The sequence below is a fragment of the Anser cygnoides genome, chromosome 5 (assembly GCF_040182565.1).
Source record: "Anser cygnoides isolate HZ-2024a breed goose chromosome 5, Taihu_goose_T2T_genome, whole genome shotgun sequence".
NCBI lineage: Eukaryota > Metazoa > Chordata > Aves > Anseriformes > Anatidae > Anser > Anser cygnoides.
The window spans coordinates 30,324,432-30,351,536 of record NC_089877.1 but is presented as its reverse complement, the minus strand read 5'-3'; the positions used below and the strand labels follow the sequence as shown (position 1 = coordinate 30,351,536).

General features: G+C 47.3%; 1 protein-coding gene across 1 annotated transcript; it reads right to left on the bottom strand.

Annotated features, from left to right (window-relative positions):
• Window positions 1-47: 47 nt before the first annotated feature.
• TTC9 (tetratricopeptide repeat domain 9) lies at window positions 48-27,105 on the bottom strand. Its single transcript, XM_048065132.2, has 3 exons — window positions 26,649-27,105; window positions 5,848-6,030; window positions 48-1,199 (listed from the first exon to the last, which is right to left on the bottom strand). The coding sequence occupies exons 1-3, from the start codon at window positions 27,013-27,015 to the stop codon at window positions 1,120-1,122; spliced, it is 630 nt and encodes a 209-aa protein (XP_047921089.2). The 5' UTR covers window positions 27,016-27,105; the 3' UTR covers window positions 48-1,119.

The window sequence follows — 27,105 nt, the reverse complement described above, 5'->3', positions numbered from 1 at the left end:
TGTTAAAAAAGAGAAGAAAACAGGACACAGGAAGCACCAACACGAGGTGGGAGAATCGAGACCTCAATCCAATGTACTAATACTTTGCACTGTACATCACTGTACTGTTACTTACAGACATTAACTGGTAAATCCTCACAACACCCCTGCGAGGTAGGGAAGTATTATTATCCCCAGTGTACAGATGGGGAAACCGAGGCACAGAGAGGCTAAGTGACTTGCCCAAGAGCACACAGCAAGGCATGGCAGAGCCGATACACGAATGGAGACGTCTCTGTTCCCCACCCTATGCTGCCCCCGCTAGACAATGTTGCCTGTCTGGATACGGGGAACCCACAGGTCCCTTCTAAAAGCAATGGCTGGACTTGTTGCCTATTAATAATTTTTATTTGCCTTTAATGAATTATTTCACAGTTTTTCCCTCATACTGTACACCACGCTTTCACAGTCTGTTCAGCCTTCTGTGGTACCCCACAGCCTTCTCCTCCGGTACTGGGACAGCTTCGGGGGTACTGTAGGGTGCTCTGTGCTTTCGTTAAGAGGATGTTTAGAAACAGTTTCACTGGCATTGGATTGGGAGCATGTGAGCTCTCACTGGAGACTGGTAGCACACACTGGAGAAGCAGGCAGGGGGAGCTGATGTTGAAAAGGCATTTGCTATCCCCTGTGAAATGACCAGTGGCTCTCTTGGTTTCTTGGCTCTTCTAAGCTCCAGTGATCACCCGGAGTAGAAACTGCTTGTCTCCAGCTTGCCTGGCCAGGAAGTAGTTGCCTGGGGGTTGCTTCCCTACGGGTAGTAAGCAGGCAGCTCAGGACCAGAGAGGTCCCCCAGCGTTGCCTGCTCCGGGTGTGTGACGCTGCCTTGGAACAAGGCTGGCTGTAGCCATTGTGCTCTCCTGCCATGGGGAAGGGGGATTACCATGGTTGGCAATGGTAATTGCCGCAGCCATATCCAGTGTCTGAGTCTTTTTTTTTCAAAACCAGGATTCGATGAAGAACAAGGGAGAGTGGATGGATGAGGAGATGGGGATGAGGCAGAGCAAACAGGAAAATCCACCAAATGGGCTTCTAGGAAGGAAATGTTCCCCTTTGGGCACTTCAGCTGAAGCAGCTTCATTTTCACAAGGCTTCCTTCTCTCTCTGGGAACATCTGCTGAGCTTCATCTCTGTCAGCTGGATATATCGTATGACATTGGTATCTGCAGGGAAAGAGCACACACATGCACAGTGGTTACAACTCCCTGTGAAAGATGGACACACCGCACCTTTCATCCGTGGTGCACCTCCGGTTCCTGCCTGCAGGAACAGCTCCAGTGGGAGGCGGCTCTGAACCAAACCCTGCTGCTTTGGTTTTGGTGAACCTGCTCTGATTTGGGCTCACCGTCCCTGTTGCTCATGATCCTGCCTCAGCCAGTTTTTACCTTCTCTTTGGCTACTCTTGGTTGCCACAATTGAATTCACACAGGTGAAGCCATCCCGGTCATCCCTGCCTGTTCCTGTGGAACAGCATCTCCACTGGCTTCCCTGCCCTCCGTGCTTGGACACAAGACTCCAAAGGCACCTTGTTTACAGTTATGTCCTGCTTCTTCACCCTCCTATTCATTTTACAGCCTATTTCACTCTTCTCACAATTTTCCATGATGAGCTGATGTGGGAAGAGCACTGTTCTTTTAGTAACCTTGCTCTCCTTAAATTTCATGTTTGGGAGTCTTTCCACCATGACGCTGTATCTGCATTTTTGTCATACACTGTATGCTGCACACTGCCTTATCCATCCTAGCGAAGTTCCTGGGGGCAGAGAACCACGTTTCATCTCTGTACAGAGCTGTGAGACCCCAATACTGTGCAGGCTGTAAGCTCAGCCCTCTTTTTCCTTCCAGTATTCCAGTGCACTAGCACAGTGCACACACAACACGTGAATTTTGCTTTACCTCTGGGCCCTTGCAGGGAGGGAGCCCGTTCACCCTGCGGCACAGGCTGATGTGCAGGATGAGCGTGTGTCTCCAGACAGACCCCATGCTTCCGCAGCCATGGCCACCCCTTTCTCGATCGTGTTGATTTACTTTCACAAGGGCAACTTCCCACCAGCACGGCATCCACATGGTGGAAAACGCCATGTGGTATCAGAAGCAAGCAAGCATAAAAAATAACTGCTTTCACTTTTGTATTAATTTTAAAATGGTTCTTTGCTCACAGCCTTACTCAGAAGGCCAACCAGGGCCAGCTTTGTCCATTATAAGTTATTAGAGCTTCAAAAATCAATCTGATGCACACAGCAATCCGTTCTGCCCACAGTCAGGGAGCAATTTCACCTCCTCCTCATCCAAATTTCCCCACACCAGCTATTAAGTAAGTGCTTGAGCTTCCAAAAAGATGAGTGCGTTACTGGTCACATGCCCACTGCTAGCAAGCACAGCTATTGCCCCCACCAGAGGAGTTGTGGGTGCAGAGTTTCCTGTAAAAATGAGAAGGGGATGCCTCTGTTGTGCCATCAGCTGGAGCGGAGGCAATGGAAGATGGTTCAGCTTCCCTTCACACAGAGCTCTGCACAAACATGTTGTAGCAATGTTGCTGTCACTTCCCAAACTGTCCCTGGTGAGGTAGGTCTCCCTGCTAAGTCTTCTGCAGGTTCAGTGGCATCCTCCTACTCCCTTCAGAGGGTGGCAGTCAGTGATTAAGATACTTGCCCCATTTGGGGGATTTTCAGTGAATCGAGGAGTTCTGCTCTCACTTGTGTTAGACAAGGAGCACCAGCATCCTGAGCTGGTGAGGCACTAGCACTTCACACCAGCTTAATGAATTTTGAAGGAGCCTTTCTTAACAGAAATGGTTTCACCTGTGCAGCCTCCAGGAGTGGAGCAACTCAGCTGAGGGGTTGGCCCTGAATTTTTGACCTCCCTGCTCCGTACCCTCCAAGCACCTGATGGGCTGCAGCACAGGTGAATGTCCTTGCAGCCGTGTTTCGCATGTCGGAGGCCTGCCCCGTGCAGGTGACAAGCAGTAACTGAGGAGGCATGGTAGGAAATTGCACCTGCCCAGGCCTGCAGGGACTCTGTGCACAGGGACAGAGAAGGAGGAGGTGGGTCTTGGTGTGGAGTGGGGCAGCAAGCAGGAGGCTGCCAGCTGCCTTTGGCCTGAGGGTGAGGCAGCTCGCTGCTGATGGCACGGCTTCACTCACCTCGGAGATTGCCACATGCACGGGCAGCCAGGGGCAAAACAAGGTGCAGCTGACAGGGGGCGGGAGAAACTCTGATTGCAAGTTAGCAAAAAATCTCCCGGCAGGTTTGGGCATGTGTTATTTCCTCTTTGAGGGCTGCTGCTTTACCAGAGAGGAGTGGTGAGCAGCACTTCGCTTGTGGAAGGAGCCCTATTTTTTCCAAGTCTTTTCCATAAAATGACGCTGTGCCACCACAGCTCTGTCTGCAGAAGTATTTCAAAGCTAAATGTTAATGAGCAGAAGGCTCTGGTCTCTCAGTGAGGAAGTGCTGATGTGGGAATGGCAGGTAAGGACAGCTCAGTAAGTGATGCTGGCAGTGCTGCAAAGGGAATGTGTCTCCTAGCTCTTTTGAGTGTTCCTGTGCCCTCCTGCTGTATTGAAGGCTGTTCCTGCTTCTCCCAGTGGCTTCAGAGCCTGGTTGTTTATCTGCTGGGCAGGCACCATGGTCTGGGTCTTATTCCTGGGGACTAGGAGTCTGGGAGGCCAGCTCCTTCCATGCAGCATGGGAAGCTTAACAGTGACTTTTCTCTCCCTGTCCAAGATGCTGCTCAGTAAGGAGTGCTATACAGTTACCTTGTATTCTTTCCACCTGCTTTTGTGATTTTCTGTTGTTTTTGTTTGGAGGTAGCATAAGAAATGGGGCCAGACCCTGCCCTTGCTGCTGACAGTCAGTAAATAGCCATAAGGAATTTCCTGTGATGACAGAGCTGTAAGCCCCTTTGCTAACTAATTCCTCTTTACCACTTAAAATTCCCCCCAGCAAAGAGACTGCCAGTGATTTGAGCCAAAAACATTCCTTATTAGAGGAGGGGAAAGAAAGGCAGAACATGACTGTGATAGTAACCTACTGCTTTACCAGTGAGCCTAGCAAAACCTCAGATAACAGAAAACAATTGCATTTTGCAGATGGAGACACTGACTTATTCCTGGTCACATAGTAATTCTTGCTAGTGTCACCTGATTCCTACTGCTGCGTTTTAACAGCCGCATCCTTTCTTGCTGTATGCATTCAATTCTTTCCCTAAGTTCTCAATAATCATAAATAAAACAGTGCAACAATGGCCTTGGATGGTCTAACAATAACAGAGAGGAGTCTCTGATGCAGAGCTGAAGGCCAGAATTGTTTTTTGTATACGTTAAGGGCCTTTGGGGACAGTTTCTGGTATGTCTTTGCAGTAAGCAGCAGTATTTGAAGCTTTTGCTGTTGAATACATTAGTATTTATTTCAGGAAGGAATGAGAGATACCAAATAAATAGTATCACTGAGGGAGAGGGGGGGAAAAAGCATAAAAATACATTTTAAAAATAGAAGCAAAGTGGTTCAGCTAAAAGGACTTTTTAGCATCTGAGCCTCATCAGAACCCCAAGGTTAAGATAGCTTCTCATTTTCCTCCGACTATTTTTCTCTGCATAGGTCTCCCCATTCCCTGGTTCTGGCGTAGGCTGAAAGCAGAAGGGCGCGCTGTAAACTAAACAGGCTAAACTGAGCTTTTAAGCACATTTGCTCAGCGAGTGCGGGGTGTGCAGCTGTGCTGTCAGACTGCCCGGAGCCTGGGGCCGAGCACAGCAGATGGGACCGGGTGCCTGTACGGGAGGTGGGAGCGGAGTGCGATCCCGGTGCTCCTCCAGGACGCCATCACCGCAGGAGCCCAGTGCCTACAGGACGCCACGAACTCTGGCCACCTCCCTCACCTCCTCTAGCTTGAGGCATGCCAACCCCACTGTGTTTGCTCCTGTTTCGTGCCCAGCTTTCTCTCTCCCTGCACACACAGATGCAGGTGGAAGAGCTGCTCTGTGGGGTTCCCCCTGCGTGTGACTTCTGTTTGGCTTTCTCATGGTCCTTTAATTTTTCTGCATGTATTGCAAAGTTCCTTTAACAGAAATTGGTTGAACAATTGTGTGGTTTTATCTCATCAGGCAGTTTTCTACAAAAAATCAAAGCACTGTCTCTGCTTTGTGGCCTTCTACCTGCCCTCTGAGTTTGGGTGGGTTAGCATAAAGGTGGTTGCTCTGACCAGGCTAAGTTGTTTGCAAACAGGATTTCTTTGCTGCCTGAAATGAATTATTTTTGTTTTGGACATATGGATGGCAAGTACTTGAACAAGGCATGTGACTGCCTTCGTGGCACAAGTTGAAGCATCCTGTTGAGAGCTTTGTGAGTACATGTCTGTCTCCTTTTATCGGAGAAATATACTATTCCTTTACTGAGGTGGTGGAAAGCATGGCTGTTGGGGACTACAAACAGTCTACTCGTTTTGTTAAGCGGAAAAAGTATCTCAGATTCAGAAAATATAATGGTTGGGATGCGCTCTTCCTCATCCTGCTTCCTTCTTGAAAAATAAGACGGGAAGGGAAAGAGGTAGGATCCCTTCCCCACAGACAGGATTCCAGCAGTACTGGTACCACCCAGCTCGTGCTGCAGCCTCTGCAATACTTAGTTAACAGATAATGTCTTAAGGCAACGTCACTGCGAGCTTGCTGCCCTAGGGGTGAGTCCTTGACAGGGAGCAGGGCTAAGGGTGCAGTCATACTCATCCCTGTGGAAACCCATGAAAACAAATCAGGGACAAAGTCTTGTGTAAAGAAATGCCCAAGCACTCAACGCCAAGTCAGGTTCCTGCTCCCCATACCTGTTGGCTGGCGGGATCTTGCCTCTTTCAAGTAGTAGAGTGCCTTGTTGTAGTCACCCAGGTGGTAAAACGCGACGCCCGACCGGTAGAGTGCCTTGAAGTTCTCTCCTTCTTTCTGAAGCACCTTGAGGCAGTACTCCTTGACGCGCTCGTAGTTCACCAGCTCGGCCTGGAGCAGGCAGGCTGCAGGGGAGAGAGACAGAGCAGGGAACGTTACTGCTGCCTTTCTGCTCCGGCATCTGCGCGGGTGAGGAGAGCAGCCTAGGTGAGGGAAGTGACTCAGACTCATGATTCAGAAAGGGTGCAGTCCTATAGATTGTTTGCCAAATCTGATTGTTCACAATTTAAATACCCATGCTTCTATTTCTGGCATTTAAGCTGATGGGATTGTGTTTGTTCTGGGGGGCTGGGGGGAGAGAGCAAGAACACAAACATCCCTCTGGAGCTGGAGCTCCACGTGATCCTGTGGTAGTGACTGTCGTAAAATCACCTCTCAGCTGAGGACTAGAGCTCAGAAAAGTACAAAAAGGTGGTCACAGAATAGTTATCAGGGGGAATTAAATTAGCCCAAATTTTGTATTGGGGTTAATGATCCAAAGGTGCTGGATTTACAAACATAATGTATTGCCGTTTATGCAGGAGCTCCTATGTGGTGTTTTGCTGTAGGAAGCACCAAGGGTCTCTGCTCTGTTGGAATGCACTGTTAGTAAACCAGAGGCACCTGGAGCTAAAACACGGGGTAAAAAAATGTGCTAGGCTGCAGGCTTTTTGCAAAGTATTGCAGCAAAAGTTCAGCACCAGGTCAGTTCTGCTGACTTCCCAAAGGAAAAGGTAAACAGCAGTGAAGAAACAGCCTGCTGAGGGCTCTGTGCCCAAGGACGATTGCTGCATAAATGTCAAGGAGCTGACAAAAATCCCCAAAGTCAGTTTCCCACAGATAGGTGTGGAGTAAGGGGGAGATCCCTGAGACATGCTTTACAGCCACACTTGCCTTCACTAGGAACCAGAAACACCCTTGCTGGCAGTGAGCTTGAATGGGAGGCAGGAATCCCTGGGCTAGGGAGGACTGCATGCTGGACATGCCTCTGGGGCTCACTGTAGTGTGCACTCTGGGCTAATTTTTTTTATGCTTACTGGCTGTTAAGAAAGATTTTGGGGAACACTGATGAGAAAAGGACACACTGCAGCCAGTCTTAAGGGAAATGAAGAAAGCTGTTCTATTCACAAGCTCTTCTGGTGCTACAATCCAAGGCAACTTTGGGAATGACATGATTTGGGGCGGAGGGAAGGGGAAGGAAGGCAGGATGCTATGCAAGGATCTGTTCAGGGGCTGGCAGTGTCAAGTGCCAGGGCATGGAGAGAAATTTCCCATGGCAGGTGGTGTTACTCAGTGTGTCTCTGGCAAGGAGGAGACTTGCTGCTCCTGGAAACCCAAGCCGTCACAGTTCAGATGTCACCAATGAACAGCCAGACTTCATTTTTTGCATGGTAACTGTTGCTGGGAGGATATGATGCTGGGTCAGGAATATGATAGTTCTCAGTCCCCTTCCCCTGCACCCCTAAAGGGAGCTCTGCACCCTCTCTGTAGCTCGCTTTACATTTCATGGGCAGGAGGGCAGCTTAGATGACCTCCAGAGATTCCTTCCAACCTAAATTAGTCCGAGCCTTTGATCAGTTAACATGGACAGAATGCATCCCTAACCCAGGCATGCATTCACAGCTTAAATAGCTAACTGGAACCAACCGCAAACAGCCTTCTGCCAGTAAAGAATGCACGGTACAGATGTGTTGGGCGAGGACTGCAGAACTAGCCCCGCTGCTGCCGAGTTCGGTTAAGTGACACAGCACTTACAAATCAGATCTTTGTCCCATTTACTTTAATGAGGGACTTCCTAAGTATTTTAACAGATTCTGACACTGAAGTGCATAGGTATTACAAAGGCATCTGGCTGCTCACTGTTTGATTGCCAGTTAAAAAACGTGTTTCTAAAAGCTTCGTAGCCTTTCCTCATCCAGAATTTGTCCCCTCCTATTTGTCAAACATTGATTTTTCTCGCTCTATTTCTAATGGAGCTTGAAATGACTGTGCTTTTGTTTTCCTTTATTTTTCAAAGCTATTAAAAAGATGGCTGTGTAAATTTACTGCTGGCTTCACAGCCCTGGAAACTGGATTGCTTTGTTTGTCTGCTGACCAGCAGCAGGTACAGCCGTGGCAGTAGCTTTCTGCACGCTGCCAATCTGCTCCGGCCTTTCACGTTCTGGGGAACTGCCTTGCAGAGCAACTAGATGGGGGATTTTGGTCTCTGTTTGTTTACTACTTGGTATTTCCAGCTATAGTCACAGAAATTACCCTGAAAATGACAGGCCGTCAGACCGTGCATATTAACTCAATAATTCCATATTGGACTTGCTTCATGGATTGGTTATAAAATATCCCAAATCCTGCTAATTCATAAGCCCAAATGGGCTTCCAGATATCCAGCTGGGTTCTTTCTGTGACTCATTTTCACAGTAAAGGCTCTGCAAGGCACTGCTGTAACTCTGCACGTGGCAGAGAGAAGTCAGTACCACACAGCTAGCAGGAGAGATGCGTTTATCTGAACAAAACGAGCAAATGGATGTGCAGGAAACAGTTACGCTGGAAGAGCTGGCCATTTGGAGAGCCAGTGTTGGAAGTGGCTGCTGCAAATGAACCTGGAGGGAGAACCTCACCTATAAATATTTAGAGGTGTGTGCTTTCAGTTCTTCGTGCACTGAAATGACCTTAATGGACTGTGATTCACTGTGAATGTAGAGGCAGTTAGTAATTCAGCTCTCAAAAATGGAAGATACATGGCACCCTTGTACTTCCTAGCCAGTTCAGTCAGAAGAATTGTTTTGAAAATGTGTCACTTTCCTAAACAGACACGTATCTCTGGCTGGTAGTGTTTGTTTAGCACATCAAACACTTCATCACCCTCCTTATCAGTTCATAATAGGCCCCCAGTGAATCCTTCTGAGGAGCAGAGCTAACTCAAAGACCAAACCAAGAGAGGCTAATCCAGCTTCTGCTTTCTTCAAAGAGAATGGCCTTGATCCCACACAGCACCATCTCTAATGGCTCTTTGGCAATTAGGAGGGTGAGGAGGGTGCCCTTCACAAGCAGATGCAGACCTCCAGTCACCCAGTCCCTGCAGGTTTTATCCTTGTAACGCAGCATCCATCCAGCAGCTACATCTCTCCAGCTCAGAACTCAGGGTGTCCTGTTGCCTCTCAGCATGTGGTTAGTCCATCGTACTTGGTTATTGTTCTCAGTTTGGTGAATGATTTACTGTGTCAGCTTGAGCAATAATTAATTCCTAATTTTTAAAACTATGTTGCATAGTGATGAGGAGCCCCCATTTGCTGTAAAAACAAGCAGTTTTGAAACTGCGTGAAATGTGCTATGGGGAGAAGAAAAGGCTATTCCTTTTAGCTCCAGTGGAGGATCCCTGTCCATCTCACTTCCCAGCTGACTGCTGATGTTTAAGCAAGGAAATAGGTAGTCTGGCTGCTTTTCTTCTTCCTCAGAGTACTAAATCCAGGTTTCTAAATTTTAATTCCTGGACTGAATCTATGCCAGCCAGCTCTGAGTTGCAACTATTTGAGAGATGCAGCACAGATCTGTTATCAGCAGAAAATGGTACCATAAGAGCTAACTTGCGTGACCCTGTTTAGCACCAGGTTAGACAAAACAAAGATTAAAACATCTGTAGAGCCAAAATACATCTATTCCTTTAACCCTTAGCTGTGGATAGCAGTGGTGGGAAGTTTTTAATGGAATTCTTGACAGTTCAGAGGTTTGGATACTAGTTTGTTTTACCCTGAATTAATTCTGAATTCCAGTATATCTTTTAGGGAGGTAACTCTTAAATAGCCTGCATGAAGAAGTGCCTGGAGCTGCTAACTAAAAACCTCACGTTTCTCAGCTTTCATCACTTGTATAGCTGTTGTGTGAACCTTCAAAATGAAATTCAACTGAAAATGCTGTTGGTTAGCATCTTGCCAGGGAAACCTCTCCTGTGTGCGAACCTCTCCAGGTTATGAAAATAGCTCAGTTTGGCCCAAACTTTTGGCTTCTAATTTTGGCTGGACCAAGATCTAAGTCTGGAAGTAGGGTGTACAGATTTTAATGTGGAATTTCAAACAATATGAGAAGCCTTGCCTACCTGGAAACTTTTGCCAAAAGGTAAATCTGCATGCCGGAACATTCCTCCAGGCACGGTTTTATACCAGTGGCCAAAGTCCTACTGTAGGCAAGGCTCAAGACCTATCCATGCTACAGAAAGCCAAGCCAAATTACCATGCAGGCAGTGTTAGCGCGTTCCTTCCCAGCGGCACGTTGGTCTGGTTCAGCACATGGTGTTAGTTGTAACAGGAATTCCATTCACAGCTTTTCTGGGGGATGAGCATGCCCTGGCCCTTCAGGAATGTCTTGGGTTGCAAGTTTGTATTTCACAAAGTCCAGTCTCGTTTGCAGTTAGTTGTCCCCCAGGTAAGCTGGTAGCACTGCCTGTTCTTATGATTGCCTTGTCCCTTCTGTTTTAGGGGAGAATCAACTGCTTATAACTTCAGTCTTCTAAGTTTTTGGACTAAAATATTCCATATGCGACGTCTGCTTTTGATGTCTGCTTTTAGAAAATGTCAGCCAAAACTGTTCAGGTATTTTTGAAAAGCAGGCTAGGGAAATGTATCTTATTTTTCCCTTGTTAAAGATCTCTGGTGACTGTCTCTTTGGATTTGTCTCATGTCCTCTCAACGTTTGGCTTTGCAAACTGAAATCTGGCAGATATCATTTGTGTCAAGCAGGTGCCTTCTGTTATCCCTGGGCTAATCGAGAGCTGGCCAACTGATAACTTTCTGGAATTAAAACCAATATAGTGCTGCGTATAGTACTCAGAAGAGGTGCCTTAGAATTTGCTACCCAAATCCACTGAATATTCTGTCTACCTTGGGCACAACCCACTCTAGGAAAAGTGGGAATTTGAGCCAACAGGAGAAATTTCCTGCTCTTTCCTCTCAAGAAAGAGGAGCGGGAAAGTGGAAATCAATGTGAGAGGAGCTGTTTTACCTATGACAGAAAGACAAGGAGACTGATGCTGGCAAGGCGAGGAGATTGGGGCTGAGAGCTGTGTGGGGATGAAGACGCAGAACGGCTGCGGTGGTGAGAGGGGTGTATGAGTAGGGGGCTGAGGTCTATCAGGAGGCAAAGTCTGAGGGCAGGAGTGGAGTTAAGAATTTCGGACAAGGTGCTGAGGATACAGAGGTTCAGGGTAGCTAGCCTGAGGACCAGCAACAGCATCTTTAATGGTGAAATTCAAGCACAGGAGACTAGTCTCGCTAGGCGTGTGTGACAGCAGCTCCTCTAGCAGATGACTTACCCACCCTTGCACTCCTGTTCAGAATTCTTTCTCTGTTGATTACACAAAACTGAGGGATACTTATCTGCAATGCCTAAAGCTGGCCTTTGCCAATATCCCCTGGAGACTGGAGCAGGTGTCCTGTGCAAGAGCTAATAGTAAGTCTTGCGGTTGAACCACTCATATACCCACGCAAGAGCCTGAATCCAAATGATCTTCGTTTTCCACTCCTTAATATGAAAATTTAGGGAATACTAGATTTGTCTTTCAAAAAAATGTGTGAGTGCATTTGACCTACTTTGAGGAGTTTACCATTAAGTGAGCAGGGCAAATGATTCTTCTACAACAATCACTGATTCAAAAAAAACCAAAACAAACAAAAAAAAAAACAACTTGTATTGATTTGTTTGGTTTCAAAGCAGGGAGAAGGAGCTAAACCCATTGGTGCTCAAACCTGATGTATTTATTCCTTCTTTGTTGTATTTATTTTTGATTCTAACATTGGTGTTTAACAGCTTATGTGTGGATTATTACTCCTTAACAAGTGCTAGGTACTCCAACCACTATAAACTCAACGTGTATTTCACAAACTGACAGTGTCATTCCCAGAAATAGCCATGATTAAACTCTGCAAAATACTTTGCTTTCCGATATGATCTCACCCTAAGTATAGCAGCCAACAGCTCACTTAAAATCTGTTTAAATCACAGGAAGATGGAACATATTCTTGTTCTAGTTCTATTTTGGAAAACACATGATTGATGCTTTGATATAACTACTTCAGGGTTTTATTCAGACATATGATTAAGACCTTGATGTATCATTGAGCAGGCTTCGTCCTCTTACTTCTTTAGGACTCAAAATAATAGGGCAGACTACAAGAGTTTCACAATACTTCTTTTATTTCAGAAGGCTTGGCATCCTTCATAGTGATGCTCTTTCTCAGAAGAAAAAACATGATAGTGATAAATCTTGGTTTAAGTGTTTCGGAAGAAAAATTGTTGAGACATAACTAAAAAATCAGGGATTTTTTTTTTAAAAAAAAAGGCTTGCTTTGGAATAGACAGCAGTCTTCTAATCATGCCCCTGACGGATGTACCATTAATCTGCGTGCTGGAGTCTCTGTAACCAGTGTTTATAAAAGCATGTGGAGTATATGGTGTCCACTGGAGGAATTAAAGGGGATACCATTACTAAATGACATTGAAAATTTCAGCCATGTGTTAGTAATTTAAATTATAATTAACTTCTAATATCAGGTAACATGTCCATCATAAGATGATGCTGAAGATGTAAAGGTTTACCTGAGATTAAAAGTCACCTTGGAATTAAGCTACTTTAATTTTAATGTACAGCATAAAAAGATGTAGTCTATTGGAATACTTCAATCCAAATTTCTCTGATGTTGAAGTTACTGATCTAGAGGGTGCAGACTGCACAGGTAAGGTGGATGGCACAGCAGTTTTTAGCCTGTGTTAAATTTCCCTAATTGGCACTGAAAGGAGCTGTATAATGTGAGGGAATGCAGGAAGCCTAAACCAAGGAACAGAACAGGTTGTAAACCATCCATATCTGCACCGAGCCCCCTGTGGGCTGTGCCTTTCAAGAATGCAACCCAGTGTTCCTCCAAAGGGGATGTTTGGAAGCATCTTTTTTTCAGAGAAATGCCGCGTACAGTTTCACTACAGGGCTGAGACACTAATTAGGATCTGCAGTTTCCAAACAATCTCTTCCATGAAATATTTCTTTTTTCTCTATGGTCCAAGCTTGCAAACAAAGAGGATTTTCTGGCTTCTCACCAATAAGAAGCTAATTATAGACAGCTTGATAATGTCTGGCAATAATCTGATCAGCTGACTCCCAGTTCCTGGACAACCTTAATGGGATGAAAAGGGAATATCAGAATGACAGCACAACTTTACAGTCAGTGGCCCTCATTTATTCCTCTCCAGGTACGAAAAAGACCTAAATATGCCTGTATGTTTCTGCTTGCAGGGAAATATGTGGAAAATTAAAAGCTAAACTGTATGACAGGCTGCCTCTCTCTGTAGGGAGGGATTAATGCTAAATGAGGTGTGGATCCACAAATGTTTGGAGAGCCCAAAGCATCACCTCTTCCAAGCAGCCTTCCCCTTCTTCTCAGCCTGACTCCCAATCCGTAGACAGGTGCCAACCTTTCCTCCCCTTTCTGCCGCCTTGGCCATGCTTTCCTTTCAATACACAGCATGGTCTCCTTCAGTTCTCTGCTGCCCCTGTCCTTCACACCTTTTCCAGGAGAAGGACCCCGACTTCACAGCACAAATTCTGTCTTCTAGGACAGAGACACTGGTAGTGACTATGCTGATGCTTCCACTACCATGCGCGTTAAGAGGCATCTAGCAGCTTTTAGGGGAGCTGCTAAGCCTCTGTGAGGCCTCTTGTGGCTGACAGCCCACCCTGGGACCCTTCCTGTTGCCACCCCTTTAGAGGCTTGGAGAGCACAGGGCTGACAACAAGGAGATACCTAACAGATAATGTGAGCTGTCAGAACAAATCAGTTTAATTTCAGACTGATGGGGCAATCAATCTTGAAGATAAAGGTGAAACAGTAGACGTTACATATCTTGGCTTTTACACTAGTCAAATGACAAATTCTAGTGACATTTTCTTAAGCAAATTGAGGGAGAACAGTCTAAATGAATAGACTTAACTCTGTTATCAAAGCAGAAGGCAATACTAAGTAGGGTTCTGCACTGATCTGTCCTAGGTCCCATGGTATTTGGTGTCCTCAATAAAGACCTCAATGACTGTGACTGCAGGCTGCCTGTCAATTGGCAGATAACACCAAGATGCGAGGAGTGGCTGGGATATGCTGGAAGGCAGGGCTGGAATTCCAAGGGGTCCTCACGGACTGGAGCAGTGTCCTGACAAAAACAGGATGTAATCTGGCAGGGGCAAGTGAAAGGTACTAAAATTAGGCAGGAAACAAACAAAGGAACAAATACCACTGATAGACAGCAGGAATGTTTGGCTGAAATAATTCTGCAGAAGATGATCTGTGTTACAACGTAGATCACCAGATAAAGTTAGCAAGGCTATATTGTTAATGAAGAAAAATGCAAACTAGCACGTATGATGAGAAATTTGCAGGAAGTGTGAGTACTATGTCTGATTTTTGGATACCAGTCTTGAAAGAAAATGTGGATGGATGCCAGGAGGACCCTGACAATAACGAGCAGAATGGAGAACACAGACTGTAAGCCCTAAAGAAGACGGTGATGGAAGGCAGGCTTACAATGTTCACATGTAAAAAAGAAAAAAACTGTCATGCAAAGTAGGGCATAACCAGAATGCAATCTGTTCTTGTACTCAGGAAACCAGAAGAGGGCTTAAATTTCATCAGGGAAGAATCTTACTGGGAAGAACTTTCTAATAGTGACAAGGCAGAAGCATTGATGTAGACTCTTTGGGGAAGCTGTGGAGGATCCTAGCTTTGGAAGTGTGTAAGAACAGCCTGAATAAATGTTAGCTGGGATATACATTATCTATACCCTTGTACCATGCAGTGGTATGGATAGAAGACTCCTGAATTCCTGTCCAGCTCTGCAGTCCCGTTACTGATTGTGCTGTAACACCCGGGGCATGAACGGTCCTTGGTTCTCCCTGACAGCCACCATTTACTGCAAATTCCCGTCAGAAGGTCCTGTTGAAGGATGTTGCTGTGACATCCCCCAGGCTAGGCATTTGAATACATAAGCACTTAAGTAACAGCAGGCATGAATGATTTCTGCCTTTGCTGTGTTTATGTTCTCATATCTCACTCTTTTCTAATTTTCTAGAGTGCAGTTCTTTAGAAGTGTTCATTATTTCTAAATGATTCTTAAGCTACTTTAAGGCAAATTAGCGGTGATTTATGCTTTTTTTGGTCACAAATCCAGTGATATAATACTGAAGTTTCCCTTCAAAGGGACAAACCTTTGGGAAGCAAAGAACTGCAGACAATTTTTCATCTGATCATCATAGCTTCTGTTTTGAAAGAGTATTTTGACCTACTAGTTCCTGTAGTTCTTCAAATTAATACCAGAGTCTTGCTGAAAATTCTTAGCAATGGTAAAATTAAAGTAGTTAAAGCCTAGATGTCAAGCAAACAAGAAGTGTTTTCTGAAGCTAGAATCCATCCTCAGCTGTGGATCAGCAAATCTTTACTCAACTGAAATACAGAGATCTCCATATCTCACCTTCTGATCTCCATGCCTTTGATTTTCCCAGCCAGAAGACGTAAGAGCAAAGTCCTAGCAAACCATTGGTGGAACAAGAGCTTCAGTCAGCTTTTAATGCCTAGATCGTTTTGATTCTGCAATCTCCATAAATGCTTGCTCCTGCTGCAGCCGCATTAGGAGAGCTGGGAATCTGTTCCATTTGTTTTTGCCAAGGCTGTTATTGTTGATCTGCCAGGTTAAATCCCCTGGAGGTTTCCTCTGCTCTGACTTTGTATTTATCTAGTGGTCTTTGACCTGCCTTTATCTCTTAGAATCAGTACTCAACTGGCCCAGTCTGGTCCAGTCAATGTGCCTTTAGATGTCTGACCTTCAGATCTGCTGTTCCAGTTGCTATTTATTCCACCGCCCCTTCCTTGCTGTTTGCTTTTGTCGTGCCTTTCACCTTGCATTGCTTTACCCTCACGCTGCCGTGCCCTCTCCACGTCGGATCTTTCCTCCTCTGGCCTTCTGTTGCTATCAACACCCACCAGAGGAGGAATCTGGTCTCTTGGGTCGTTTGCATGGGGGAAAAGTACACGCAAGTGTCTCAGAGATCAGCAATATGGGATGCTACGCAGTGAAATTCAGGTCTTAGTGGAAAGGTGTCTTCTGTAACCCTGGCCGTGACCAGGAAGGTATTTCTGTGAGTAGGGAGAAGCTTTGAAGGAAGTGCTGGATCTCAAGCTGCTTCTCTGCTGAGGGGTGAAGCCTCTGCTCGGGGAGGCTCACCGAATAAACAACTGACAGCGGGAGCATGAAATGCAGCTGGAGCAGCTTGGAGGCTCTCAGACGAAGTCACTGACAGTCGTGCATGCCACGATTGCCTCCAGCCTGGCTTACTGCAGTGTGCTCAGTTCGGGATGAAAGCTAGTGCTTCATCCTGTGCCACGGCAGGGCCAGCTGACGTGGCTGCCTAACATCTGTGTGCTGTGCCCTGCGGTGCTGAGCCACAGCTCGCCTCCCGGGACACGTGGAAGAGCTGACAGCTGCGGAGTCCGCTATGGGGCGGGGAGCCGGCTGAGGCCACCACCTCGCATCCTCACACCATGTATAATTGATAGGGACTGAAATGGTTTTTGTATTTTTCTTTTCCTGAGCTCTCCCTAGCTGAAGACTCTTACTGGCAAGAAGGAGAGGTTGAACAGGGAGGAACATTTCCTTCATTACTATAATAACCCCATCAGGTGTTTTATCCAGGTCCCGCGTAGCCCAAAGCCCTTCCATTTTAATGATGTTTTGAAACAGAAAGCAGCCTTTATGGCCTCTGAGGGAGGGATGGAGAGAACGAGAACGGGCAGAGGCAGAGGATGCCAAAGTCACTGTTTTCTAACTAACTGAGGAGTGAGAGGTATTAATCAAAGCTCTCAAAACTTTAGTGCATTTTTAAGGAAAATAAGGAAGAGTGATTTGTCAGCTACAGAGCCGAATGATCCTGGCTATGTCAGGCTTTGTCACCTGGCTGAGCTCTGATTGCCAATGCAAGCTGGGCTTAAGCTTTGCCCTTTTGTGTGGTTGGGCTTCTGGTGTCCTTGCCTCTTCCCTGCCCTCTGGTTACACTGTGTGAACTTGGTACCTTTGAGACATCTGCCTCTCCATCAAATCCAGCTAGTCAACAGGTTTGAAAGTTACCGAGAGTGGACTGACAGTCTGACTACAGGAAAACATACTTGCTTATGACTCATTTCCTTTGGAAATCAGGCTGAAAACGAATAAACTGAAGACCTGAGTAATGATTCAGTGTATTATTTGCTTGAGAAGGCCAGGGTTTGAAATGTGCAGGAGCATAAGCTGGTCCTCTAATAAGATGCCTGCTCTTTAATACAAGTTGTGGCAAAGTGCTTCAGGTAAAGTTCTCAGATCGTTCCCAACCCTTCCATAAACCAGGTCAGTGCAATGCACTGCTGGGTGGAAGAATGAGGTAGGACTTTGTGTCTGATTTTAAGTATACGGAGGGGAACCTCTACCCCAGGTAACGAGCTTGTTTTCAGACACCAGGAGCATGAGAATCATTGTAATGGATCAGGCTAATGATACAGTTCCTTGTCTCGACTGTGCCTTTTCAATTAAGCTAGAGGATATGAAGATATACTAAGAATTATGTGATGGCTAAAGAATTTGTAGTGGGTTCTGCTGACATGCATATCAGTTAGAGACCACTAGAAGAATACTGCAAGAATTAATTTCAGAATTGAACTTGTCTAATGCTTCTATTAATTGCCCTGATGTAAAAGAAAGAGCGCCTACTTGCACTGTGAAGTTGGAAGGCATCCTCAAAAAGGATAAGGATGGCAATGTCGTATAAAAAGAGCTACATCACCTGGTGGACAGCGTTAAATTTATTTGGGATGGAAGTCAGTAACGCAAAACTTACAATCACGCTCTTTGGGATTTAAAGCAAGAATTTCTGCTAGAATTTATGAGCTCATGAGCTGGAAATAGCCAAAGAGGAAAAGAATCTGAATATGCTAGTTGGTCACAGGATGACTGAGTCATTTATGTGACATGGCCGTGGACAGGGAAATTAAAATCTCTGAGAAGTTTATTCATAAATCCAAACCAGTTAGCAGTGGTTCTCAAGCATGAAAATGTAATATTTGCTTTACAGTTTTTATCCTATCTAATATAGCAGTGAATGTGCTGATTAGTTATGTGTCTAAGCCTTCTTTTCTAACCTTATTAGGGTCTTTAACTCCATGATACCTTCTGGCACTGTGCTCCAAGTTAATCAGCCCTGGGTTTTAAAAATTATTTTGTATTCATCTACTAATTTAATTTACCCTCCATCCCATGAGCAAAGCTCCTGAGCTGCCTCAGTTTGAGCTCCATCACGGTTGTTAGAGAACATACAAAGGAAAGTGAGCATATTTACTTTGTACTTGCAGAATAGGTGAGGATCTTGTGCTGCTCTGGTTTCTTTGCAACATGAAAGCACTACTGCGTCTTGAGCAATTAATCACTGCAAATCATTTAAGAGGCTAGTAATCTAGGATTTGAATTATGCTAGTATTAAAACATATGGTGACTGAAGAAAGCGCTGAGGCTTTATTTTGCACTGTGCTGTCTGATGAGAGAATCATTGCTAGTGGCACAGGGCAGAAGCTCTGATTTTTATTTTTTTTAGAAATATAAGTGGGGAAAAAAAAAATAGGTGCTATTGCAGAGCAATAGCTAGTCCAGACTTACAACGATCATCCAGGAATAACAGACTCCTTCCCTCGTGCTTCTGCTTTTGCAAGGTTAACTGGTGGCCTCCACAGGTAGCTCCTGTTTGGGAGAGGCTATGGCTGTTGCATGGAGCCCACCTGTTCTCTCAAAGAGTGGAAGAAATGTAGGTCTTTGACCCTCCCCCTCTCTGGGAGCAGGAGCAGGGCAAAAGAATATGAATTCTCACAGCTTCTTCCCTGCAGTTGATTGAAAGATTGTTCTTTATATCATAAAGATGCTGTTCACACGGGGTTAGATGGTGACTGTAGGGATGGCACTGCACGCTGGAGGTAGAAGTTGGTTAGTCACACCAGCCCAGGAATAGCCAAAGGAAGTGCTAAGGGTCTAACATAAATTTTCAAGTCCCAGACACCTCCTCTGCTTTTAATTTGCTTTCGGGAGTAAGTTTGTTCTCCCACACACCATACTGGGGAGTGTGCAGGACAAAGATACACTAATGCATGTCTTCTATTCTCCCCTCCATCTGCTTCAGGTAGCAGTAAACAATTCTGCTGCCTGGAGTCGAGACTGAAGCCTTTCGAGTTGGAAAAGACCTAGGGCTGGGCCGACCTGAGATCAGTCTGTGCATGTTAGGCTGAGCCTCACAGACAGGTCAGATGGGTAGCGAATCTCCACCGCTGCATGATGAGGCTCTACCACGAGGGCCCTCAACGCTCCTACTTTACAGGGCAAGGAGACTTGCAGCAAGGTAGATACCTCACTTGAGTTTCCTCAAGTATGAAATGAGCCATTTAGTCCCTGATGTCCCCAGGCCAGACTAACACCAGAAACATGAAGACTGACAGCTGTAATCAGGGCATCAGAGGAGATTTGGAATCAAAATTTGAGGAAAACAAGTTTGGTGGCTGCTTGCTGGCTGACCCAGCTGCTCCTTTCCAGCAGCTCCTAGGAAACCAGATCGACGGCTAGATTAGCGGAGTTTTGCTGCCTGCCACTCCGATATGAAAGGAGGTGCTGCTGCCGTTGATGCAGAACGATCTACATGACAGTCCCCTAAACTGGCAGCAAGGAGATGCAACAGACAGTGCTCCCACTAAAGCAGGAACGGGAATGCTGAGCAGTGGCTAGGAAAGTATTTGCTGTAGTAAGGCAGAGGTTTTTACCTGTCAAAAATGGATGTACTGGAGAAGGTGTCACAGCAGAGATGGGTCTTAAGGAGAGCCAGGGAGGAGAAAAGGTCCAGCCTAAACAACTGATATACAATAGGTAATAAAATCAGCTCCAATGAATCAGGTGCACTGCGATGCTGTGGGGCAGAGCCTGAGAACACGGGGGATGAGAGGGCAATGCTGGCAGAAGAGACGCGGCGTGGAAAGGGCCATGACTTTGCCTGGGAGGTCAAAAAGTCTGCCACAGCTGCAGCGCAACTGGGGGAGCGAGCAGAGGAACTCGAGCAGAAAAGGCACTGAGTGCGTAAGCAGCCCCGGCTCCTGAGCTGAGAAACACGATGGGGGAACTGGGTACATAGGACAAAGCCAAGGAGAAGCAGATGGTGCTGTGCAGCCCTATGAGCCTCAGGGTGATGGTGTGTCAAGAATTTTGGAGAGTGGGGAGAACAGAGTGGATTTTGAAGTAAAGATCATGACATTAGCTATTGCCTATGGACAGTAACAGATGAGCTCTGGCGCGTCAAACTATGACGGATAAAATCATCGCTCCCAGCTGTCCCTCCTGCCATGGGTTACTGCAGAGAGTAAACGTGACTGTGCCGAATTCGCTCCATGAGTTGTCCTAGTATGGTTTCCAGCATGGTCCTAGGCTCAGAATGGCTGTAGCGAGATGTGACCCCAGCTTCCACGGCTGCCAAGTGGCCACTGAGGCAAGTGTACAAGAACAGGACCAGCCACAGTGCCTTCCTGCTACCTCCCAGCCTCACACGACTCGAGCGTGCCCCAACTGAAGGTACCACCAGCAATTCCAGCCAGGCTTCCAGAAACCACACCAACCCTACAGTCTTGGTTAAAGAAAGAGGAACACTAACACTCTGAGCCACCACAAGATTTACCTGTATCCATCTATCAATGTCTTATGTTTACTGTTTCCCATCCAAGATGCAGTGCAGAAATGAACAAAAGGAGACAGATTCCTGAGCAGCCGCGAGTAACAGCTTCCTGGTTAATGATGGTTCACAGTGACTCTTTTTCAAAACATTTTTAACCCTCAGGATTAGTCACTGGCATGGTTACCTGAGTAAGCTGAAATCAAGACTAATAAACAGTTGTCTTCCTTCTACATCAGTTTCTTACCCATGAAGTAAGAGAAGACAAAAAAAAAAAAAGCCAATAAATTTCCTCAAAACCTCATTATGTAGTTCCTCCCTATCTTAATTGTTTCCTCAGTTTCATACTCTGTCATACGCTATTTTCTGTAAGATGGCACAATGTCAAGAAGAAACTAGGATCTGGCAACATTTAGACCTCCCCTTTTATTTATACCCCTTTGTTTTGCTGTTTCTTTCCTTACAGCAATCTCCTTTAGTGGGTGTGCAAAAGATCTCCTCCTAAAATCCTAATGTGAAATCTTCTGATGGCCTTCCATACTTGCAGCATCAATCCCACTGCCCACAGGACACTGAGGGGGAAACTAGGGATGCGCTGCTGAATTGATAGGCAGCTCTAGGAGAAGGGCTGGAGAAGCAGGTCTGGAGTCAGGTTAGTAATTTCTGGGTCTGAACCCAAGTGAACGGGAGGAAGAGAAGGATGCTCCACCTGCTGAACCATGGAAAGGTGGCAGAGCTCACAGGAAAAAAAAAAAAGGTAACCACGGAGCTCATGGGTGTATTTAGCAATAGATCGGGAACCAGCTGTGATTGTCACACAAGGCATTATGGAAGCACCTGAACCATCTCCAGCACAGCACTGATGGGAACCTGGGGAGGTGTAAGAGGCTGTGTTTCTCTGTGGGACTCTTCCTGGAGGGAACTCCAGGACAGCAGATCAGAAGGGGATGGAGTAAAGCTAGCAGGAGGTGCTACTACAGACCTCTCAGAAAGCGTATCAGTGCAAATCTCAAGGTGGAGAACAATCAGTACTCTTTAGGTAAACAAATTAACCACTACTCTGTGTTCTTGAAAAAGCTTTCTGATTTTTCATACCTCCTGCTTCACCTCCAGCGACGCACCTTCTTCTCCAAATGATGAACTTTGTTCCCCAAAATAAAAGGGAACAGGCAAATACAGAGTATTTCACAGACTAATTCATTGCAATGGCAATGCGAGTGAGGGTTGGGCCTATTGCTAAAATGCTTCGGTCACCTGCATTCACTCTCTGCACCTACGTGGAGCATCAGGCCTGTAAAGCATATTCCCATGCACTGTGGCTGGGCAGATGCATCTAAAACAAGAGTGTCAGGAAGCTCCCACCCCAGCTAGTAAAAACGAAGGCCACATCCTGCCGTCATCTGCTGCTGTCTCTCTTTCCCATTGCATGGCATCCTTACAGAGCGTGTTTTTTGTTGATGCAGCACATAAAAAAAACCAACAACTTCACATCAAGCAACAATCCAAGCCTGCTTTAACACCCACAGCACCATGTGCCCTGGTAGAGTGTGTACTTGTTAACTGCTATATGCTGGGATGGGATTTTAGAAACTCCTTTTGAGGAGTCCTAGTGGGTGGTCAGCGGAGACGAGTTTTAGCAGCTTTTCTGCTATTTAGTCATATTTTCACTTGGATTAAGGCTCCTTGCCTCAGTGGGACTACTCACCGAAGTCTGTACAACTGGTGACTGTTGGGAGCAGTACCGACAACCCCGTCCAGAGCCCGAGGGTGCTAGCAAGCTCGAGTGCTGCGTTTGGTGGGGCTGTGGCTGTGACCTTTGCATAGTTTTGAACGGCCACCTTCTGCCAGGGCAGGCGGCCAACCTGTGCTGCCCAGGCTGAGACCTACCTCGGACAGCTACGTTTTGTAAGGCTCTGCAGGTACGTGTGCCCTCCTGCCGAGGCTCCTGTACAAAACCATGCGCGTTTGAATGGGGGTATAAACATGTTGCGTTTAATTGACGTTCGTGTAATTAACAAAGCCTTCCAGCACTCCCAAGAGGTCAGAAACACAGATGGATAAACTGAGGTTCAAAGGATGAAAGATTTGGTGAAGACAATACAGTTGGTCAGCACAGAGAGGCAGGATGAAAAATCTCAATCTCCCAGCATCGCTCCTCATCCCCGGTTCTGTCTCCGGCTCTGTTTTTCCTGCCAGGATTAGCTCTACTATTTCTGCGTGCTTAGGAAAACTGACAAAGGTTTGCTTATCGCACTGCAACATTCCCTCATAAAAAATAAAAAAAACCTTGAAACTCTGCTTACCCTTGGCATTTTGCTGCTTTGGAAGGACCAGGACTTGTTTCTCTGCAGAGCAGACACAGTCCTTTGATCCTGTAAACTTTTAGGCAGTAATGCTGGAATAAAATGATGATTGCATTTAATGAGGGTAGTGGTTGCGTTAGTAGCAGGTGGATGATCCCTACCTGCTTGCAGTTCATAAGGCATTTAAGTTTCATCTAGATACAAGATGTTACATGAGTGGAAAGGAGACGTAGACATGAGTGGTATTTGGTCAGCTTGTTTTTCTGCAGGCATTGTTCCTATGTTCATCTTTATTTTCTAAGAATACAAACCACCGACTTGGGAAAACTCGGTTGAATGCACCATCGGGATCAGATCGTGGTTCCTGTTCTTTATTTTTCAATTGGGCTGAGAGAGGCAAAAAGAGGTCAAGTGACTTCCTCAAGGTCAGAGCCCGTCAGTGAGTCATAAAGAAATGACTGTTTGCCTCACAGCCCTGCATTCATTCTGCGAGGCTCTGTGCTGCTGGTAGGATTTTTCTCTGCCCACCCCAGCGATTTCTGGGGGCCCAGACCACGCTGCTGCCCTTGTATCTGGTGACATTTATCAAAAGGACTTATGGCAAAACGAAGGGCTATCGGCGCGCCCGTGCAAGAACACAGCAGCGATGGATTTTGCAGATGTGAGGGTGAGTGCCTTTAAGGCAAAACTCGTGGAGCTTACACAGCAGCCCAGCTAGTGGCTTAGCGAAAAAAAATGTGAACAACACTGCCAATGGCAAGCGGAGAAAATCCTACGCCAATTTAAAATATATAAAAAAAAATCACAAGAATTTTAAAACCAGCACGTTTTGGAATCCTTTGCAATGGGCTAAGGATAGTTTAGGTCATGGGGGTGCCACACGGTTCACTTCAGAAAATACACCGAACATTGCGGGGCTCTGAGTAAATACAAGCGTTAGCCACCCTGCTTCGTGGTATGAGAATTGCCTGTTGAAGGTGCTCCACAGAAGAAGCAGAACTAAAAAACAATCTGTGTTGTAATTTACGTTCTGCAAGGCAGTAAATGTACTGACAACAGATTTGTGTTTGTCCACATGTTCTTACTCATGTAATCAGTCAGGTTAAAACAAAAACCAACCCCGGTTGTACTCCGCGTGTGCACAGCCTTCACCCGTAAGACTGCCCCAAATTCCCTTTGGGTGTGTATTTCTTACCTGCTTATTTGGCTAAGTGCATAGCTAACTAGAGTTGATGCGCTCCTCTGACTGGATCTAAATAAGTAACTGTGTGTGTGCTTCTGTCTTTGCCATGCGAAACACCTCTGACAGGTGAGTGTGTGGTGGCCACGTGAGAACGACAGCGCAAAACCAAGGTGGGCTTCCGAAATGCTAAGCTTAGGCAGTACGCGGAGGTGCTAAAAGAACTCGGTAATAAGGACACTCAGATGACAGCTGCTAATGCTATCGGGTATAAATCAGAGCTCAGTGAAAAACTGCCTTCTCTAGAATTAACATGCATGGCTGTTATGCTCTCTGCACTAGGCAATGCAGATTTATTTATTTTAAAGACAGCTCTAGGCATCCAGTCAGTGCTCGGAAGCGAAACGCCCTGCATCTCCTCTCTTCCCCAGTCAAATACCGCTGACTTCTGCTCCCACAACAGGCACTGGTGCCTGCGCTAGAGCCCACCACGTAGAGAAGCTGGTGGCTTCTGCTGCACCATGCTGTTACGAAATAGTCTCACTGCTGCACCCCTTGAAGTTCCTATTAGAAAGGCGTACTAATTATTGTGACAGTTGTGGAGAAGCTCCCTCCCATCTCTTTCCTCTCCTTCAGATGCTAATTCACAGATCCTCCCGCTAGAATGGGAGCTCTGGAGCTGGGCTAGGAGGAGCAACGCTGCGGTTTGTTTAACTGCACGCTCCCCTCTTCAACAAGCAGGGCATTGCTTTAAAATTGCTCGCAGACAGAGCAGCAGACACACACAAAGCTCAGCGTTTCCAAGACCAATCCTGTTCTCCGCTCTGTGCCTGCCCATCTACTGAAAACACACAACAACTGAGTGCAGAATGACACCTTGACCTGCCTTGAGGTTATCTCAGGAGAAGCACTGCTCGCATCTCCAGGGTTAATTACACTCATCTCCTCTTGTGTTCACACCAGTTAAATTTAGGTGAAATCTGCTCGCATCTAGGTTGAAGATGGAGCAGGTTTCTCACGCTGTCTGACTGCTACTGCTGGCAAGATCAAATACAATCAACAGTGAAAAAAGCTCCCTGCTCAAAGCAGCAGCAGTAAATAAACACGGTGGACAACGGCCATTATGCAGGACAGCTCTGTCCGCACGGGTGTAAACATTTCCAGCGAGTGGAACTTGTGTACGCAGCAGGAAGAGCCACAGAAGCAGAGCCCATCCCTCCCTCCCACCTCATTTACCTTCTACCACGTCCCATTTGTACCTCAGCACCGGGGGCTGGCAGAGACATTTCCTGCGAGTGCTTGTGCAAACCCAGAACCACTCTACGCTGTATTGTTCATAGTATTGCGGGCTCTTTGTATAACCCTGCCAATCTAAATGAGCCTTGCCAGATACAATGGATTTTAATAAACCTGCGAACAGAAATTTTGAGAGAGACAAAATTACAGCTGTGCAATTATGCTATCACTCTGGGATCTCACCTGCCTCTCCCTCCACAGGATTTCGACAGGCTTCTGAAGGAAGAATAGTTGAAAACGTGATAAAATCGTGCTCTCCATTACATCCCAAAAGCCACATTGAGGTTGGCATGGATTAAGCCAAGGGAAGATCCTGGCTTGGCGTTTCAAACCCCATTTGCTTTATTCTGCATCCCTTTTTAGCCCCAGACAGCAGGAAGCAAAGCTAGCCAAGTGTCTCGAAAGCCAAAAGCCAAGCGATGGTGACAGCTGACACACCAGCGTCCTGATTTTTGCCATTTTCCCCCCTCAAGGATATAAAGGGTAGCGAGTGACCCTTCATCCTTGTGGAAAGCAGCGGAGCTGTATTAACGTGTCATTTTGTGCACCTTCTCCAGGTTATGAACCCTCGCTACCCCCTGCAAACCCTCCCTACCCTCTACGTACGTAGGCACAAGTTTTTGTTTCGGAGCTGTGTTCGGGCTCGGAAAGAAAAAAAAAAAAAAAAAACAACGCTTGGGACCCAAAATAACCCCCGGTCCCGCAGTTCTCGCCTGGGCAGCGCTCCTCCGAGTCAGCAGCAGTCCTGCCTCGGCACCGGGGCGCCTCAGCCCTACCCCTCCATCTTCCCCAACGGATGGGAACAGGGAGGGATGCCCAAACGCCCACCGGCGCCTAGCCCAGAGCCAGCGCTCCGTCCGCTGGCAACTTTCGCAGCCAGGAGGCCGAGAACACCTTTTAATGCCGGGTACCAGCCGGGGCCGTCGCCCAGCCCCTTCCTTCCCTCGGGCGGCGGCACACGGAGCCCGCGCCCGTGCCCACGGCGAGGGGACCGGGGGCTGAGGGGGAAGCACCCGGGCCTCCCGGGAAGGGCAGGGCAGGGATGGGAAGGGAAGGACCGGGGGGCGCCGCCGGGCCCTGCCGCCGGGCTCCAGCCGCGCTCGGGTGCCGGAGCCGGCGGCGAGAAGATGGAAGGCGCTGCGGGAGGGGAAGGGAGGCGCGCGGCCGGGGGTCCCCGCTGACCTGCCAGGCTGTTGTAGCAGTCGACCTCGATGGCCTCCACCGCCTGCCGCTGCTCCTCGCTCAGCCCGGCGCTGGCAGGGCGCTGCCCGCCCGGCTCCTGGCTCAGCAGCAGCAGCAGCGCCTTGAGCTCCAGCAGGGCGCGGTGGTACTTGCCGATGGCCTCGCGGAATTTCTTGTCCTTGTAGCACTGCGCCCCTTCGCTCTTGAAATCCAGCGCCCGCCCGATCAGCTCGCCCGGCTCCGCGCCTCCCGCCGCCGCCGCCGCCGCCGCCGCCCGGGGCTGGCTGCCCCCCGCGGGGCCGTGCCCATCGCCCGCCCCGCGGCCGCCGGCGTTCAGCTTCCCCGCCGCCGGGCTCGCCCTCTCCATGGCCGCGGCGCCGCCCGCCTCCCGCGCCGCCCTACGCGGGCGCTGCCGCCGCGCCGCCGCCCGTGCCCCCGCGCCGCGCCCCGGCTCCGC